At 38.2% G+C, this 16,133-nt stretch overlaps 1 protein-coding gene across 1 annotated transcript; it reads right to left on the minus strand.

The window, feature by feature from the left end:
• Positions 1–9,123: 9,123 nt before the first annotated feature.
• LOC129767120 (clavesin-2-like) lies at positions 9,124–10,207 on the minus strand. Its single transcript, XM_055767740.1, has 2 exons — positions 9,494–10,207; positions 9,124–9,394 (listed from the first exon to the last, which is right to left on the minus strand). The coding sequence occupies exons 1-2, from the start codon at positions 10,205–10,207 to the stop codon at positions 9,140–9,142; spliced, it is 969 nt and encodes a 322-aa protein (XP_055623715.1). The 3' UTR covers positions 9,124–9,139.
• Between the last annotated feature and the right edge of the window lie 5,926 nt (positions 10,208–16,133).

Here is a 16,133-nt window from a genome sequence, read left to right on the forward strand (position 1 = left end):
GGCGCTGAGTTTAATGCTGAACTGATACTGAGCTGTGAAACGACTGGTCTGCAAACAACTGGGCACTATATCGAGCCTCAAACACGGAACTGATGGGTTTGCGTTTTCACTACTGCATATGTTAAATGCACGGAAGAAGGGTAGCTGCACTCTTACTTATTCCGCACCTTTGCGTTCGTTCACTCATGTACCCATGTGTTGTAACTTGGCGGGAAAGGTTTATTTTGTAACAAAACTATTCAACTTGCAGTATTTGTTCGTGTTTGATGAGACTTTTGCAATTGATCGAGCATAAGTTATTATTATGCAGTCTTACTATAAAAAAAAATTGCATTGTTTCTGTATTTTGACACATTGTAAAAGTTCTTGTCACTTTCCAAAAGATTACGAAAACTCCGTGCGTGTAGTTTAAGGTAGCAGCGTAGAGAAATGCTGTCCTGCCAAAGTGAAAACTATTTTGTATAATGTGAGACTTGAGGAAAAAGAAGAGCATCCGGAGTGATTTTATACTTTACTTGTGCTCTGGTGGACCCTTTGGCTGCAAGGGCCTCGTCGGGACCGTATCGGCTCTGTGGCGGACATGACTGAGTATTGGCTTGTCTTTGGAAATTGCAATTTTTTTGAACTTATATCTGTGAATAAAATCAGTGCGTTTTTTTTGTGTTTGCTAAACTGATTTCAATGTTGAGAAAAAATAAATAAATTATCTTTTAGATAACTCGTCTTGCTCAAACCTCTGTAGGGGAAGGAGGCGGGACCATCATCATCATCATCATCATCTTTTACTGAAAAAAACTGCTGCTAGAGGACACAAAATTCATGTGGAAACGGAAATTGTAGTTCTGTCGGAAACAACATACACAAATTGGTTCAGATCAGTGCTTCCCAACTTTTTCACGTGCATTTCAGATACCAGTTTGTGGAACGTTAAAAAACCGCTTCCGCAAAGGTATTTCTTCTTAAATGGCACTAACGTTCCTAGAGGAACTTCACCGTCTCAACATAATATTACTTGCGTCACTTTTATTAGTACTTAGTTGGGATTTCTATGTCAAATAACACGCCTTGATTGCATTCTGAATGGCAAGCTTACGTGTGACCACAGTGCAAGTCGGAGAAAATTTCTTTGAAGAAAAATTCCCCCGACCAGAACGTGAATCGAACCCGAACCCCCGGCATGTTAGGTGTGGCGCTAACCACTCGGCCACGGGAGCAAAGGTATTCATATAGCTTATAATGGTTCGCGGATAAAAGCAGCATCTTGTTTTATCATTTCAAGGAAATTCCGATTGAACTGTTTATCTAGCGAGTTCAGATGAACCAATATTTTGACGTAGGACTACGTCTTTTATTTCTATACTGGGGTATAAGTTCAAAGTTTGGAAAACGACAGCGTTACGCTGGATAAACAAGATTTTGAATACTTCCTAAACAATGGTATGGTAAGAACATCATTCGAAAGATAAAATTTCTACGCGTTATATGCTTGTTACTCATTGATCCAAAAAATAGTTTCAGTAGCTTTAAAATTGTTTTCAAAGCAAGCTATTGAAATCACACAAATCTGAATATAAACTGGCGCCCACACGGAAATCCACTCAGTTATGATTGAGCAGCGTTTGATGTACGATCGCTGGAATGTGTTTCCCTAACACAGACTTCAAACTCATGGAGACTGGGGAAATCGGTATTGCAAAGTAGATGCCAGCTGCTGTTACTTTTGTACTGGCTTGCATTTTTCCAGACCGGAATGCGTTTTCCCAACACAGACTTCGAAACGAAGAAGTTGGGGAAATCGGCATACATGCAAACCGGCGGTTTTTTTCTACCCCTATGCATTTTTGCACTCTGGAATGCGTTTTGCTATCACGGACAAATACAACGCGCCTATCAAATTTAAATCTGAGTTTCTGAAGTTTATCAAATCAAGCAAATTTGCAGTTAGAGAAGTACGTACACTTGGGAGATTCAATAACTTCAGAGGGAAATGTAAAACACGTTGGTCGTTTGACAATCTTCCGTTCACATATTTTGCAAGTCCACTATAATAGTGGAGGCTATCTGACGTAGTGGTAACATCCGTATCTCTCACGCTAAAGGTCGCGAGTGTAATTCTCACTCCGACAATCTTCCAAAAATGGAAGTAAAAGTGACGAACCAGCCAAAGGTGTTGAAAGCCACTATAATACAGAAAGAAGTCCATGAATGAAATGATCAATGCATCATGCCCAGGGTTGCCACATATATTCTGTATTTTACAGATTTTTCGCCAAATTTCAAATGCAGAATCTGTATATACAGAATTACAGATTTTCAATATACTCAATTCACCCAGGTTTTTTTTTTACGCGAGGGATACGTACCTCGTAAAAAAAACCGCGTAAAAAAACCGCGTTAATTGGAAAATCCGCGTTAATTCGGAAATCCGCGTAAAAAAAAACCGTGTTAATTGGAAAATCCGCGTTAATTGTAAACTCCCCGTAAAGAAAAAAAGGTCACTTAAATTACTCTTGAGAATCATGATGGGGTGCAGCATACGCTCTGAGGGAGCTTGAAAGGGAGAGATATGAACTGAGAGAGAGAAGTGATGTTGCTTAGGTTTACGCGCAAAAATCGCGCTTATTTCATTCCTAAATGGGATTGATGCTATGCATGAATTTCATTGTGTGTGGCTCTCGACGAGCGGACTTAAATACATGTACATGAATCTTTCTTCCCCCAGCCGTTATGTGGGGTTGGATGAAACTTCGTTGCACACGAAGGTCGTACGGAGGATTTCTGCTTCGCAGTGGTGTGCTCATCAACCCATTCTTGCACAAGCTTTATGCTATCTCGAGATACTTCTTCTTGCACTTAGATTCATCAGCTAGCGACCCAGCTTGTATTTCTCCTGGAAATGCTTTCTCTGCAGCGCTAATTACCTCTGTTCCAACTCTAACTGCATCTGGTCTAATTCTTTCTGTTCTGTCAGGCATTTGCATTGCAAAATCTATCCTCCGACTTGACGTGGTCGTTCCCATCGAAACTGGCATAGGCGGTGGTGAACAACGCGGGCAAATTGAATCTGTGTTCGCTACAGATGCATCGAACCTGGCACATAGGTGCGGCACTAATATCCGTCAATAGCACTAAGTTCCGTCATATGGTCTCAGGAAGCATGAGGGACAGATTTGATATTGATCAGTTTTTTTTACGCGGCGACCGCGTTAAAAAAACCGCGTTAATTGGAAAATCCGCGTAAAAAAAAACCGCGTTAATTGGAAAATCCGCGTAAAAAAAACCGCGTTAATTCGAAAATCCTCGTAAAAAAAACCGCGTAAAAAATACCTGGGTGTATATATTTTTTCGTAGAGTCATGAAGAAACCTTTATTTATAAAAAATGTTGTCCTGATACTTTCTGAAGAAAAAGAATACAGCTAGGAAGTTGACCTTCGAATCGATTTGTCGGAACTTCTATATTGAATTCGTGAAACAAATTTCCAAGCAATTTGATTTCAGCGATCCGATTATTAAAATTGTGACCTTGATAAACCCTAAAATTTTCTTCACGCTACCAAACCCTATTGGTTTGATGCTTTCCTCATATCGTTGAAGCTTCAGTGTTTGAATAACGAATTCAGGCTGATTAAGTGACTCACATATAACTGGGTCCCAGCTGTTGGATGTCAAAAGACGTGATTTTTGTATCTATTACTAAGGTCGTTTGTGAGACACTTTTTGATAATTCCACATTCATCAGCATGTGTGTGGCGTATATTTTAACTTTACGATTTCGAAAAAACCATTTTCCTTCAGAGTTTTCCAAAAGTTAAGAGAGGAGTGTCGCACCACCATTTCTTGCCCCCTAAAACCCCTAACAGAAACCATTAGCTTGATTTTCTCGAGTTATGCTGGAATTTGTGTTTCATTTGTATGGCAGCCCACCTCAAAGAGGGGGGAGGAGTATCGAACCACCACAAAAACATTTTTTGCCCCCGGAAATTTCGACTTGCCAAATTTGTTTCCAATTGCTTGCTTAGTTCTCGAGTTATGCAGAAATTTGTGTTTCATTTGTATGGCAGCCCCAACCCCCTCTCCAAAAAGGAGGGGGGTTTGAAGCACCATAAAAACGTTGCTTGCCCCCTGAAACCTCTATATGCCAAATTTGGTTCCATTTTCTCAATTAGTTCCTTAGTTATGCAGAAATTTGTGTGGCAGCCCCCCTTAGAGAGGGGGAAGGCGTTTCGAACTATCATAAAAACCTTTCCCGGCCCCAAAAACCCCTATATGTAAATTTTCACGCCGATCGACAGACAGAAATCCATTTTTATATATATATACAGCCATTCCATGCCAAACCGAAATAGTGGTTCTCAGATTTTCGTGAAAAGTGGTAGATTTGTTCTTCATTGCAAACAATTAGCCCCGTATTTTTCATTTTTTGTTGGAGTGACTATTTCCGTTTTAGGGTGGTCTAAAAAATCACTTGTATTTGTTTGTATTTGTTTTTATGGTTTTCATGATCTTGGGACCAAGGGCGCTATATATTTTTATATATATTTTTTTTTGAAAGCTGAGATTTTTCTACATAATATATCTAAAAAGCAGAGAGGTGTTTTTTTCGTTTTGAAGTTAAGATTTTTCAAAGTTAACCGATAGTCCAAAAATCAATGTTTTACCGGTTTTTCCAGAAATGAAAAATTTATAACTATTGAACTACTAGACCGATTCAGATTAACATATAACATATATGACATATCAAATTGAAGCCAATTAGATAATCCTCATTGAAACTAATATTACACTTGCAAAAAAAATTGATTTTGTTTTCATGATAATTGATTTCACATGGTTTCGAGACCAAGGACGCAATATTTTTTCATATTTTTCCTTGAAAACTGTGGATTTTTTCATAACATATCCAGAAATCAAAAAGATTTTTTTTCGTTATGATTTTTCAAAGTTTAAATGTTTTGGTTGCAATTGCTTAATGGACAGTAAAACGGAACATGAAAAATATTAAATTTAAGCAAGTTTTATGTTTAAAAAAAAAAGAATAGCCCATTGGCTTCAATTCAATATGTTGATCAGCGAAATCGGTGTTGAAGTTTAAAAGCTATGAATTTTTGTCATTTTTGGAAAAACGAGTACAAAGTTGATTCTTTGGACCACCCTAAAATGGAAATGGTCACCATAGTAAAAAAATAAACATAATACGGGTCTGATGTTTTGCAATAAAGAACAAAATTACCACTTTCTCACACGAAAAAAAAATTATCCAGAGTCTCTCAGATAGTGATCATATTTGATGAAAAAAAAAAATTCTACGCATAACTTAGAATTTCAATAATGACAGACTTATAGATTTTTTTTCTTGTTTCTGTTGCTTTCATTTGAAAGATGAGTAAACTTAGTACAGGATATAGTAGTGGAACATCTCAATTAGTTGATTTAAATAACATTTTGCAAGTGAAAAACTGTAAAGTTAGTAATTTTTAATGTGTTATTATTAATTTTGACCTCAAAATTCATATTAAACTTGATTGTTTCTATAATTAAATTGAAGCTCTCTAACCGCTCTAGAATTTATTCTTTGACACCCAACTTCTATCTTTCTTAATTTCGCTGCAGTGTCAATATAAACAATTTTTGGTGAAAATCCTAGCAAAATCTTCGAAAATCACGATTTTTACCCAAATGTGCATATAATGGCCACTTGAATTTCACCTTAACTTTTAAAGGTTACATTTTTTCTCGAAATAAGTTATACATCGCTATACGGCCGCTTTTTTCAGGCTAAAAACATATCGGACTGCCCTCATATGTGTTTTGTGGAACCAGGAGGGTTTGATCTACTATGAGCAAATCAAACCTGGAAAACAAATAATACTGAACGCTACCGACAACAGATGTTCAATTTGAATCGAGCTTTGGGGAAATTTAAAAAAATATGTTTTTTTGAACTGTATATAATCAAGTCCAAAATTGTATAGAATCGAATCACATAGAATCGAGTCTGTATATAATCGAGTCCGACCTGTATATGAATTTTGGAAAAAAGAGGAAAAAATTGTATTTCCAAACCATCGGATAGCTTTGAAAAATCATAATTCAAAAACGAAAAAAAACACCTTTCTGATTTATAGATATGTTATGTAATTTCAAAAAAAATATATAAAAAGTATAGTCCTCGGTCCCGAAACCATGTAGACTGTTAAAAATAAGTACAATCAATAATTACGAAAACAGAACCATTTTTTTGAGGTGTAATATTTTTTCAAAAAAAGTCTTGCTTCAATTCTATATGAGGGACTCAAAATGAAAAGAGTGTAAATGACATCATCGATTTCTCCACATCGAATCTCTTTCATCTCTCATCGACACATTCCCAGCTGTATTTGACAACGTGAAAGATAGGTCAGAACCTCATCTGTCGGATTCAATAACAAACCTAAATTGGAGCATTTTGCAGTTGAGTTATTAACTAAAGAAAAAGTCACACCCCTTTCATTCTGAGCCCCTCATATGGCTTCGATTTTATATGTCGATAATCTAAATAGGTCCAGTGGCTCAAAAGTTATGAATTTGAAAATGAAAATGGACACCCTAATGAAAAAATAAAAAATACGGGTCTTAAATTTTGGAATAAGGACCAAAACTACCAATTTCTATGAAAATTTGAAAACCACTAAATTAGTTTGGAATGGAATGGCTGAATATTTAAGTTTATTTAATTCAAAACTTAGATAAAACTCACTTTCTCAAAGAGCTTTCTACAAAAATATTTTGACGTAGAACAACGTCTTTCATTAAGTGTACCAAATCAGAAAACAGGTCACGTTTTAATGAAATAAAGTTAACGTTAATAACTATTTTTGCCGCGAACGGATTTTGGCGATTTACATACTAACCGGATCGGAAATTCCGTAAGATTTGTTTAATATGCTATACGTTAGGATCCCCTGGTTTGTAAATGGTTAAAATTCATCAACACTTTAAGCGTTTTCATTTTCCCATACATTTGTTCTGTCCATTTGTGTGCTTTCCCGAACAGTGCTGTCAATAACGAGCAGCTTATCGAAGACCAACGGAGGGGAAATCATAGGATTTAAAGTCTCAGTGAACAAAGGAAAAGTAGAAGAATGAAGAGAAATACTTGCCTAGAGTATAAACATTGGATCTCGCTGAGGCAAACTTTCATTCGGCATCGGACTGTTGAGCAATCCGGTTCACTTTGCTTCAGCTGCGCTTCGATCTAAGATTGGAACCCACCAGTGGTAATCCAACTTTAATATCGTCGTTTGGTTTTTCTGTTTGTTTTTCGCGTTATTCGTATCGTGTATTTTTCATTCCGCGTCATAAATTGGACACTTCGCGTAGTGTGTGATGAGCAAGAAGAAGAGAAAGAAAACGAACGCATTGCCAGGGGCAATAAAATTTCGAGGCAAGCGTCATCTTATGATGCACGCGATGTTGGTCAGTGAAAAGCGCTCGCACTGAACCGAGCCTTCGCGAGTGTTCCCCCCGCTGGTGGTGAAGGCGGTCGCTCTTGACAAACTCATCAGCGAATTCGCATCGATGAGTGTTACAGCATAGTACAAACTGTGTGGCATAACTCAGTCTTTTCCAAGCAGTTAACATTGTTTGTTTTCCGTCATCATAAGGGCTTCGTTGGTGCCTTTGAGAATGCATCAATGCATTAAACTGACGTTATGGCGAAGCAGGCGTTAAGGTAGTGCGCCAATAAATTGGGGAATACCAAGCATCTTGAATGTCTTACTGGAATGTTATAAGTTATTTGCGTTCGCGTGCCAGTCGCAAAACTGCCTGCTACTAGGATTGCATTTGCGCTAATATTGATTTAATTGTTTTCGAGGTTGTTATTAACAAAAGAGTTTATTTCGCTTGATCAGTCACCAAGAAAGTAAATGTCCTTCTAGAATTTTGTATGTGATTAGGTTTCGCTTGCCAGTAGCAAAACTTCCTCCACTAAGGGTGACAGCTGCACTTCTCTCGATCATGAGAAAGTAATGCAACTTTTTTCGAGACCAGTAATATTAACAGAAGCGTTTCTTTTGAGAATAGCGCAAAATAATGAGAAGTGTTTATATTCCTAGGATTTCAAGCCACCAATGTATGGCTCTGTATACATGCTATGGCGAACGCTTGTTTGGCGCTTGGTTTACGTTGTACGCAATACATTTACATTTACATTTAGTACGGCAATACTTAATGACATGTAGCATGATATTTGATACTTGCAAGTGTTGTCATTGTTGTTGTTTCCATCTGGTGCCAAATATATATTGATGTAGTTATGAAATGTGGAATAATGGTGCTGGTGCAACATGTATATAATCGACTGTAGCCAAGTCTATGTCAATTGCGAAATAGGCCACCGGAATAGCGTTCGAGGTAAAATTTCAATGCATTGACATGAAATAAATTGCGACATACGATCAGCTAGTGCATTGTTATGCGAAGGCAAGAATGAATCATCAATCAATTATCGTCAACTGATTCTACAATGAAAAAACCATTTCAGAGATTATTCTACTAAGCAGTTGTTTCTAAAATTTCACAGCATTATAGAATAATATCCGAAGGTATAAACAAGCGAGATAAAATGAGGGGCTTAGAATGGAAGGGGTGTAAGTGATTTGATCGATTTCTCTACATCGACTCTCTCTTTTGGTCATAGCTCAGCCTCAAATACATTCCCAGCTGTATTTGACAATGTGGAAGATAGGTCAGAACCTCACCTATCAGATTCTATAACAAACTTAAATTGAAACGTTTTTGCAATTGAGTTATTAACTAAAGAAAAAGTTGATGAAGAGAAATCGATCAAGTCACTTACACCCCTTCCATTCTAAGCCCCTCAAATAACAGTGTAGTTCTACGCCAACAATGCGGTCGTATCTTGGACACAACCTCCTATAATTTTTCTCTACATCTTACCTCTGTAAATATAGCCGAGTAAATATGTACACACCGCAAGGGCCAGCAAGTATATTAGCAATAAGCAATAAATATTGCAATGAGAAAATTGATAAAGCTTATATTTGTTATTTTTCCCTTATCCTTTTTATTTACATGTATAAATGTTTATTTGAACATAATTCTCAGGTTAAACGTGGTTCTAATTTCACCTCAGTGCTAATCTACGTTCAACTTCCTAAAACTGCCAATAACTCCAGAGTCATTCTCCAACCAGTTGTCGTTCTTCGAAAACGGGGAAAGCTTAGACTCATCCACCTCCATCTGATCCAGAGCTAAGATTGTGTCCCGATACTTAGTCAACCGTTGTCTGAATTGTTTCTGCAACTCATCAATCGGAATGTTACCTCCATATTCTTTAGGGAGAATGGATTGATCTACGATTTTCGTCATATCCTTCACCGACCGATGTTGCTGAAACAAGCAAGATAATTTTCAACAGTCATCTCATTATTGATGCAATTACTTTAATAGAAAAAAAAAATGATCAAGCAGAAGGTATCATTTACTCACATAAAAGCGTGTTCTCATTTTCTCACTCAGAAGGTTTAAACACAATTCCACAGTAGCAGCAGCATATCTCGGCATATTAAGCAAATGGATTTCCCTTATTCTCTGAGGAAAAGAATGTTTCACGCATTTCATATAGGCGATAATATCCGTTATTGGCCACTGCGCTATGTGACCCATCGTGATATCAGTGTCATCGTAAATATGAACAGTTCCGGTAATCTGGACTTTTTCTTCGTCATAATAAGTTTCCATGGCCATCGTAAACAACCGCACTAGTGCCGCGTTTGTAAAACGCTCCAGATTAACGTTTCCCATCTTGGCTAATAATACCAACCTGCCAGCTTTATCATAACCCAGCGGAAGTAGAGGCCAATCCTCAATCATTTCGTCCACCCATGGTTCTGCAGTGTCCAATTTCCTAAACCATTTAGGATAACGCTGATTCATCACAAGATACCGTTCCAGGGTTTCACATGCTTGAAGATGGTTGAATTTACGCACGCGTAGAAATCGCAAAAGGAACAAAGCATCCATTCGACATCCTAAAATTGCTGGATTTTTCACGACCCACTCGCGCAATTGTTCCAACGCCTGGCGCCGAGTTTCATCACTTTCCCGGAGTTCATCGAGAGCAGTTTTTCGGTACTGTTCCGAAAGTGTAAACTTGTACACTTCATACTGCTTCAACGACTTTTCAACACTCGGTACGTTCATATTATGAACTTATAACTTCGATCGACGATTTGTGAATGATGCAAAATTTAGCTGCAACCCCCAAATAAGCGCACTTAGCTTGCCTGTAACATTTGTCGGACTAAAAATCAATTCCCAAACATTACAAAGCATATTTGCCTCTTTAATATCATTGTTTTTGTATGCGGTGGCCATTGAGTCGATCGTTTTTTCAAATCCAAATTTAATAACAGACTTTTTTCCGTCTCGCTGCTTATTCAGCATGAATGTAATTCACGGTCGTATGATTGGCCTGTGTAGTTCAATGATGCATAATCGAAAATCGAAGCTAAGTCAACGCTTAAAAGTTTTGTCAGAACGAAAGATTCAACAACAAGTCGAATTTTACATGATTACATGTCATGATCTTCATGCTGAGGCACAAAATATAATGCTTTTGAAGTTTGAATAAACTATTTATTCCCTGTTTAAAAACAAGACGTCACTCATATAATTGAAAAAAAAAGATTTTTCAAAGATAAAAACATGAGCTGTTCGGTGCTACAGTTATGTATAAATTCGTGGGGTCTGACTAAAGGTCATCGAGGCCTCTTCGAACTTTTTCCGGAGGAAACTGTAAGCGTAGTAAATTGATGTGGTACTGAGTAAGATGCTTAAAACTGTTTTGTCGATGAGCGAATGACGATTTACTGAACACGCCTTAAAAAAATGGCTTCTTTCAAAAATGGCTTGTCAGCAGTGCGCTCTAAAATCTCGGTATGATCACATAAAAATTACTCCCAAATTTATATCATACATTTTTAGCAGCTCTAAAAAAATTCTAATATAGTATTGCCTGATGCCTTTGGAAGTCTTTGGCTAAGCCAAATATTGAAATGCATAACATAGGACGCTAGAACGCTCAGTAGAGTAGTGAAATCACTTGAAGTGTGATTTCACTACTCTACTAATCACTACTAATAATACGGGAAGGGGTTAAAAAGGGTTAACATCGCTGCAGCCTTGTGGCAAATCTCTGCCTCATTTGTTTTACCAACCCTACTTATTATTAATTTATCACTCCAGAAAATCCGTATCTATCTGTACTTTTACACAAAAATCTGTAATCTGTACCGTACAGAATCTGTAACCAAAAATCGAGAAAATCTGTACCTTTCTAGACAAATCTGTCGTGTGGCAATGCTGTTTGCCAGCGCTGAGGATTCATTTTGACAGGTCCTATTCGACAGTAATCTGTATCCAGCATCTCACGAATATGATTACGAAGCTTGTTGAAAACAGAGATTCTGTCATATATATACTGGGAATAATTTTAAGACTTCCCGCTGAACATTTTTTCAATTTATTTTAAAGTTGGTACTGCTATCAGTAGTGTTAATGTCAATTTTGAGCACAATCGGCCATTTAGATAGCTTACATCGACATTGAGAACAAATTATCTTTATTTTGGCTCAGGGATTTTTGATATAAATAATGTTATTGCTCAAAGATATTGTGTGAAGTTTCTTGTGCCGAAACGTTGAAAATGTTGTAGAATACATTTGGTGACTCAACTATGTCGAAAACATGGGTGTGTCAATGAACGATAAAAGGCATTCAAAGACGGCCGATTTGCCACGTCAAAAACGACCATCCACCACTTCAACTAATGAAAACATCGGCAAAACAAAAAGAGTGATGCTCAGAAATCATCATTTAAGTTTGAGAGAGCTAGCCCGTGAAATAAATATATTTCACGAGACCGTTCATCATACTTTGATTGATGTTTTGGGCATGAGAAAAGTCACAGCACGACCAGTGCCAAAAGAGCTCAATTTTTCCCAAAACTTCAGCGCAATCAAGACAAAAACATGCTTGAACGATCAACTTTTGAGATCACGTTCATCCAACGCATAATTAACATTTTGACGTTTCGGACGTTTCGTAAACAAATATTCGCTTGGCGCCGGCAGCGTTAATTCGCATTAAGTGCACTACACATACAACGTCCCGTCACCGTGAAGTCAACGTAAAGGAATGAAATGTCAAATATTCTCCCATCGTATGGTAGCCAGGGTTGCCAACTATAATGTGAAAAAATCAGGAAGAATGAAAATAAAAATTAGGATAAATCAGGAAAACATCATTTTCAATCAAAGAGTGGCGGACAAAAAGGCATCGGTTTGCCACGCGAGGGTTGTCATCAGGAATTAGACATTCCGTGTCTATGTTCTGAACTCAACTGAGTAACTGTTTATTAAAATCACAAAGTTTTATCAATTCTTGTGGTTTACATTGCCAGTTCCTTATCCTATGTTAGTAAAGGAAATGAACATAAACATAACATAGAAGTTTGGTTTGTTTGACGCGCGCTGTTGTGTTTATTCGAGTATACGCGCACGGTCGTAAAGTGCGTCAGTTTATTATGCTGCGCGGTGCGCTGCAATTATGCGTCAGATTTAAAATAATCAACATGACTCACAGTCATTGTTCGGCCTTAATAAATGTGTCGATTGAAGCACAAAAATGTTAGTAAGCACATGTCTAGGAAATGAACTGATTTCGTTGTATAGTGTTTAGGCTTCATACAGAAATTATATGAGCGTTAAAAGTCCAATAAAGTCTAATGGTAGTCGGATGAGTAATGCGTATGCTACAAAAGCATTATAATTTAATTTTATATCCAAAGTTCTGTTCCACAATCTTTCGCCATCTTTCACACAGCTTAAAAACTGCTGCGAGCCATACATGTGAGAAACAGGTTGCTTGGTAGTAGCTCATAATACAGAATCCATTCCACATCCCACCAGAAACAGAGTATATCTTTCTTCGGGCGAAGACCGGATATGTAAAAGAATTAATAAGCATGGTATAAATCCTCGCATAAGCAGAAATGCTAGTGTTTCGCCTGACTTTTTGATCGTTTATATTTTTTTCCGAAAAACCTACAGCATCACTGCAGTCAATTGCAGAGAAATCAATATTCAAATTTTCTCTGAATTCATCAACCATGCTTTGGAAAAAATCTTTACTCAAAAAATGAAGAAAGCATATCAGCAGTGAAAGGCTTGTTGAATTTTTCCTAATTTTTATGATATTTAGTACGGTTATAGATATATTATATTTACCATAGTCCCATCATTAAAGTTTATTCTACTTTGAACCAGACAAAAAATTACATATAAAATCTTTTTATATTGACTGTGGATTCAAAAATTATTTTTTGAGTAATTTTACACTCTGTAACGTATTGATACATTAATAACTCTGGGGATACATCTACATACACATTATCTTCAATAAAACAATGTTGTTCCTCAAACTTAATTTCGTTGTAATTTCATAAATTGGTCAGACAATCTGGTTTCATGAAATTTTCTAGCACTGCTTTGGAAAGCCACGAAACAATTGAGGGTACAGATAAAAAAAATTAAGTACACCGTTTAACTTAATGTGAGATATATACAGGTGCGAACCGGAGAACTCTCATGACAGAAAACTTTGGCATGGAAACCAGTATATTTATTACGAATAATGTAAAGAGTACAAAAATCAGGAAAAATCAGGATCATTTCAGAAAAATCAGGATAAATTGAGTGTTCGTCAGGATATCAGGGAGCGTGCTAAAAAGTCTGGAACATCCTGAAAAATCAGGAAGGTTCGCATCTCTGATGGTAGCATTTACATGCACCATCACCGGCAACTTCGACGTCGGCAAAATAAGTCCAAGAGAATTGTTGACGGGACGATGACAATGACGCTGTATGTGTAGCGCACTTTACATGGCTCGTCGCTGCCCGTTCTTGAAATTATCCGGAAATTATAAATTGTTAAGTTTTGCTAATCTCATCGTTAGTTTCCAGTTCTCAATCCTGTTTCCCTACTTTCATGAAATTTCGAAGATATACATACGTGAATATTACAAACTGTTTGTGAGAGAAGAGCAAATCACACCGTTTGTTTTTGTTTTGATACGTAAATAGATCAATTCACTTATCAGACTGTATGGCGTTTCACTGACACGAGTCTTAGAATGCATTTGAAAAAAAAATAACAATTCAATATTGAAGTAAAATGTATGAACGATGTGTTCCGATGAACAACTGCAAATATAAATATATATAGAAGGTATATTTGCAAATGAAGTAAAATTCTGATCATACGCGAGCATAACATGAGCAAATGATTCCTTAATATTTCCCCTCGTTGATCGCATTTTTTCACATATTCACGTTGGAGAGCTTTATATGGGAGGTGGCCGTAGGTCGAACCAACAAATAAATAAACTGACTAGTTTGTCGGTTGGAATATAACTGATTTTATTCAAATTCATACATTGACAGATAGTCATGGCTGGGGTTGCCAGTCGCTTTTATTCTTCTACACTCCTCCTCGACGGGTGAACCCCAGCTAATTCTCGGAACCTCGTAAGTTTAGTGTTTGCCAACGGTTTTGTCAGCATATCCGCCACCATGCTGTCGGTAGGGCAATACTTCAAACAAATCTTGCCTTCCTCGTTCATCTGGCGAACAAAATGGTATTTCGTGTCGATGTGCTTTGATCGGTTGTTGATTTTACCTGCTTCCAGCTGTTTAATGCACGATTGGTTGTCCTCGTGAATTCGAATCGGCTTAGATACGACAACGGAGAAATCTTCTAGCAACCGGTCAATCCATTGAATTTCCTCGCAGCACTCCGCAAGCGCCAAAAAACTCAGCTTCGGTGCTGCTCAAAGCAACACATGTCTGCTTCCGAGATGCCCAGTGGATCGGACCACCACCGAACATGACCAAAAATCCGGAATTGGATTTACGCGTCTTTACATCGCCAGCCCAATCAGCGTCGACGAAAACTTCCATTGCTGTTTGTCCTGATCCCAGGGAAAGCTCGTGGTCCTGGGTGAACTTAAGATACCGAAGAATTCGTTTCGCCTCGATCCAATCTGCTTGCGATGGATTGCTGACGGAACGCCCAAGAATTGATACGCTGACTGCAATGTCCGATCGAGTGTTTACTGCCACGTACAACAAACCACCAATCAAACTCGAATATTGATGATTGTTCGTTAGTCGCTTCTCCTCCTTTTGTTGAAGGTGGCCAGGGTCCAAAGGAATCTTCGCTGATTTCGCTTCGGTCAACCCGAAACGCTCCAACAACTTCTGAATGTAGGCTCGCCGGTTAAGAGAAAACCCTTCTTCGTCGCGTCGCACTTGGATGCCCAGAAAATGGCGAATATCTCCCAGAGATGCCACCGTGAAGTAATGGTTCAGAGCAGTGATTAGTCCGCTGTACTCCTCCTCTGTATTGCAAGCGATGACCATGTCGTCCACGTAGATAACCAAATACATGAACTGTTTGCCGCGTCGTCTCACGTACAGGCATGGATCGTTCTCCGACTGCGTGAAACCGAGATGCTTCAACACTCCATCTAGTTTCTTGTTCCATACGTGACCTGCTTGTTTGAGGCCATATATGCTTTTCTGCAGTAAACATACTACATCCGTACCACCAGTTCCATAACCCGGCGGTTGCCGCATGAAAATCGTCTCGTTTAGATCACCGTGAAGATACGCTGTTTTCACGTCAGCGTGTTTCACCAGCATACCTCGTGCGCTGGCTATCGTTAGAAGTGCTCGGAATGTAGTTTGTCGCACCACCGGAGCGAACACCTCGTCAAAATCCGTACCGTACTTCTGGGAAAAACCTTGCGCAACCAGGCGCGCCTTATACCGCACTACATTGCCATTCTCACCGAGTTTGCGCTTGAATGTCCATTTACTGCCAACTGCTTTGCGGCCTATGGGCAGTTTCGCTAGTTTCCAAGTACCATGCTCCGTCAACGATCGTATTTCTTCGTCCATTGCCGCACGCCACTGTACCGCCTCTGGCCCGTTGATTGCTTCATCAAACGTTCTCGGGTCCGCCGCGAACTTGCGTGCCATCCCAGTGGTTTCCAGGTAACGAACTG

The sequence above is a fragment of the Toxorhynchites rutilus genome, chromosome 2 (assembly GCF_029784135.1).
Source record: "Toxorhynchites rutilus septentrionalis strain SRP chromosome 2, ASM2978413v1, whole genome shotgun sequence".
Taxonomy (NCBI): Eukaryota; Metazoa; Arthropoda; class Insecta; order Diptera; family Culicidae; genus Toxorhynchites; species Toxorhynchites rutilus.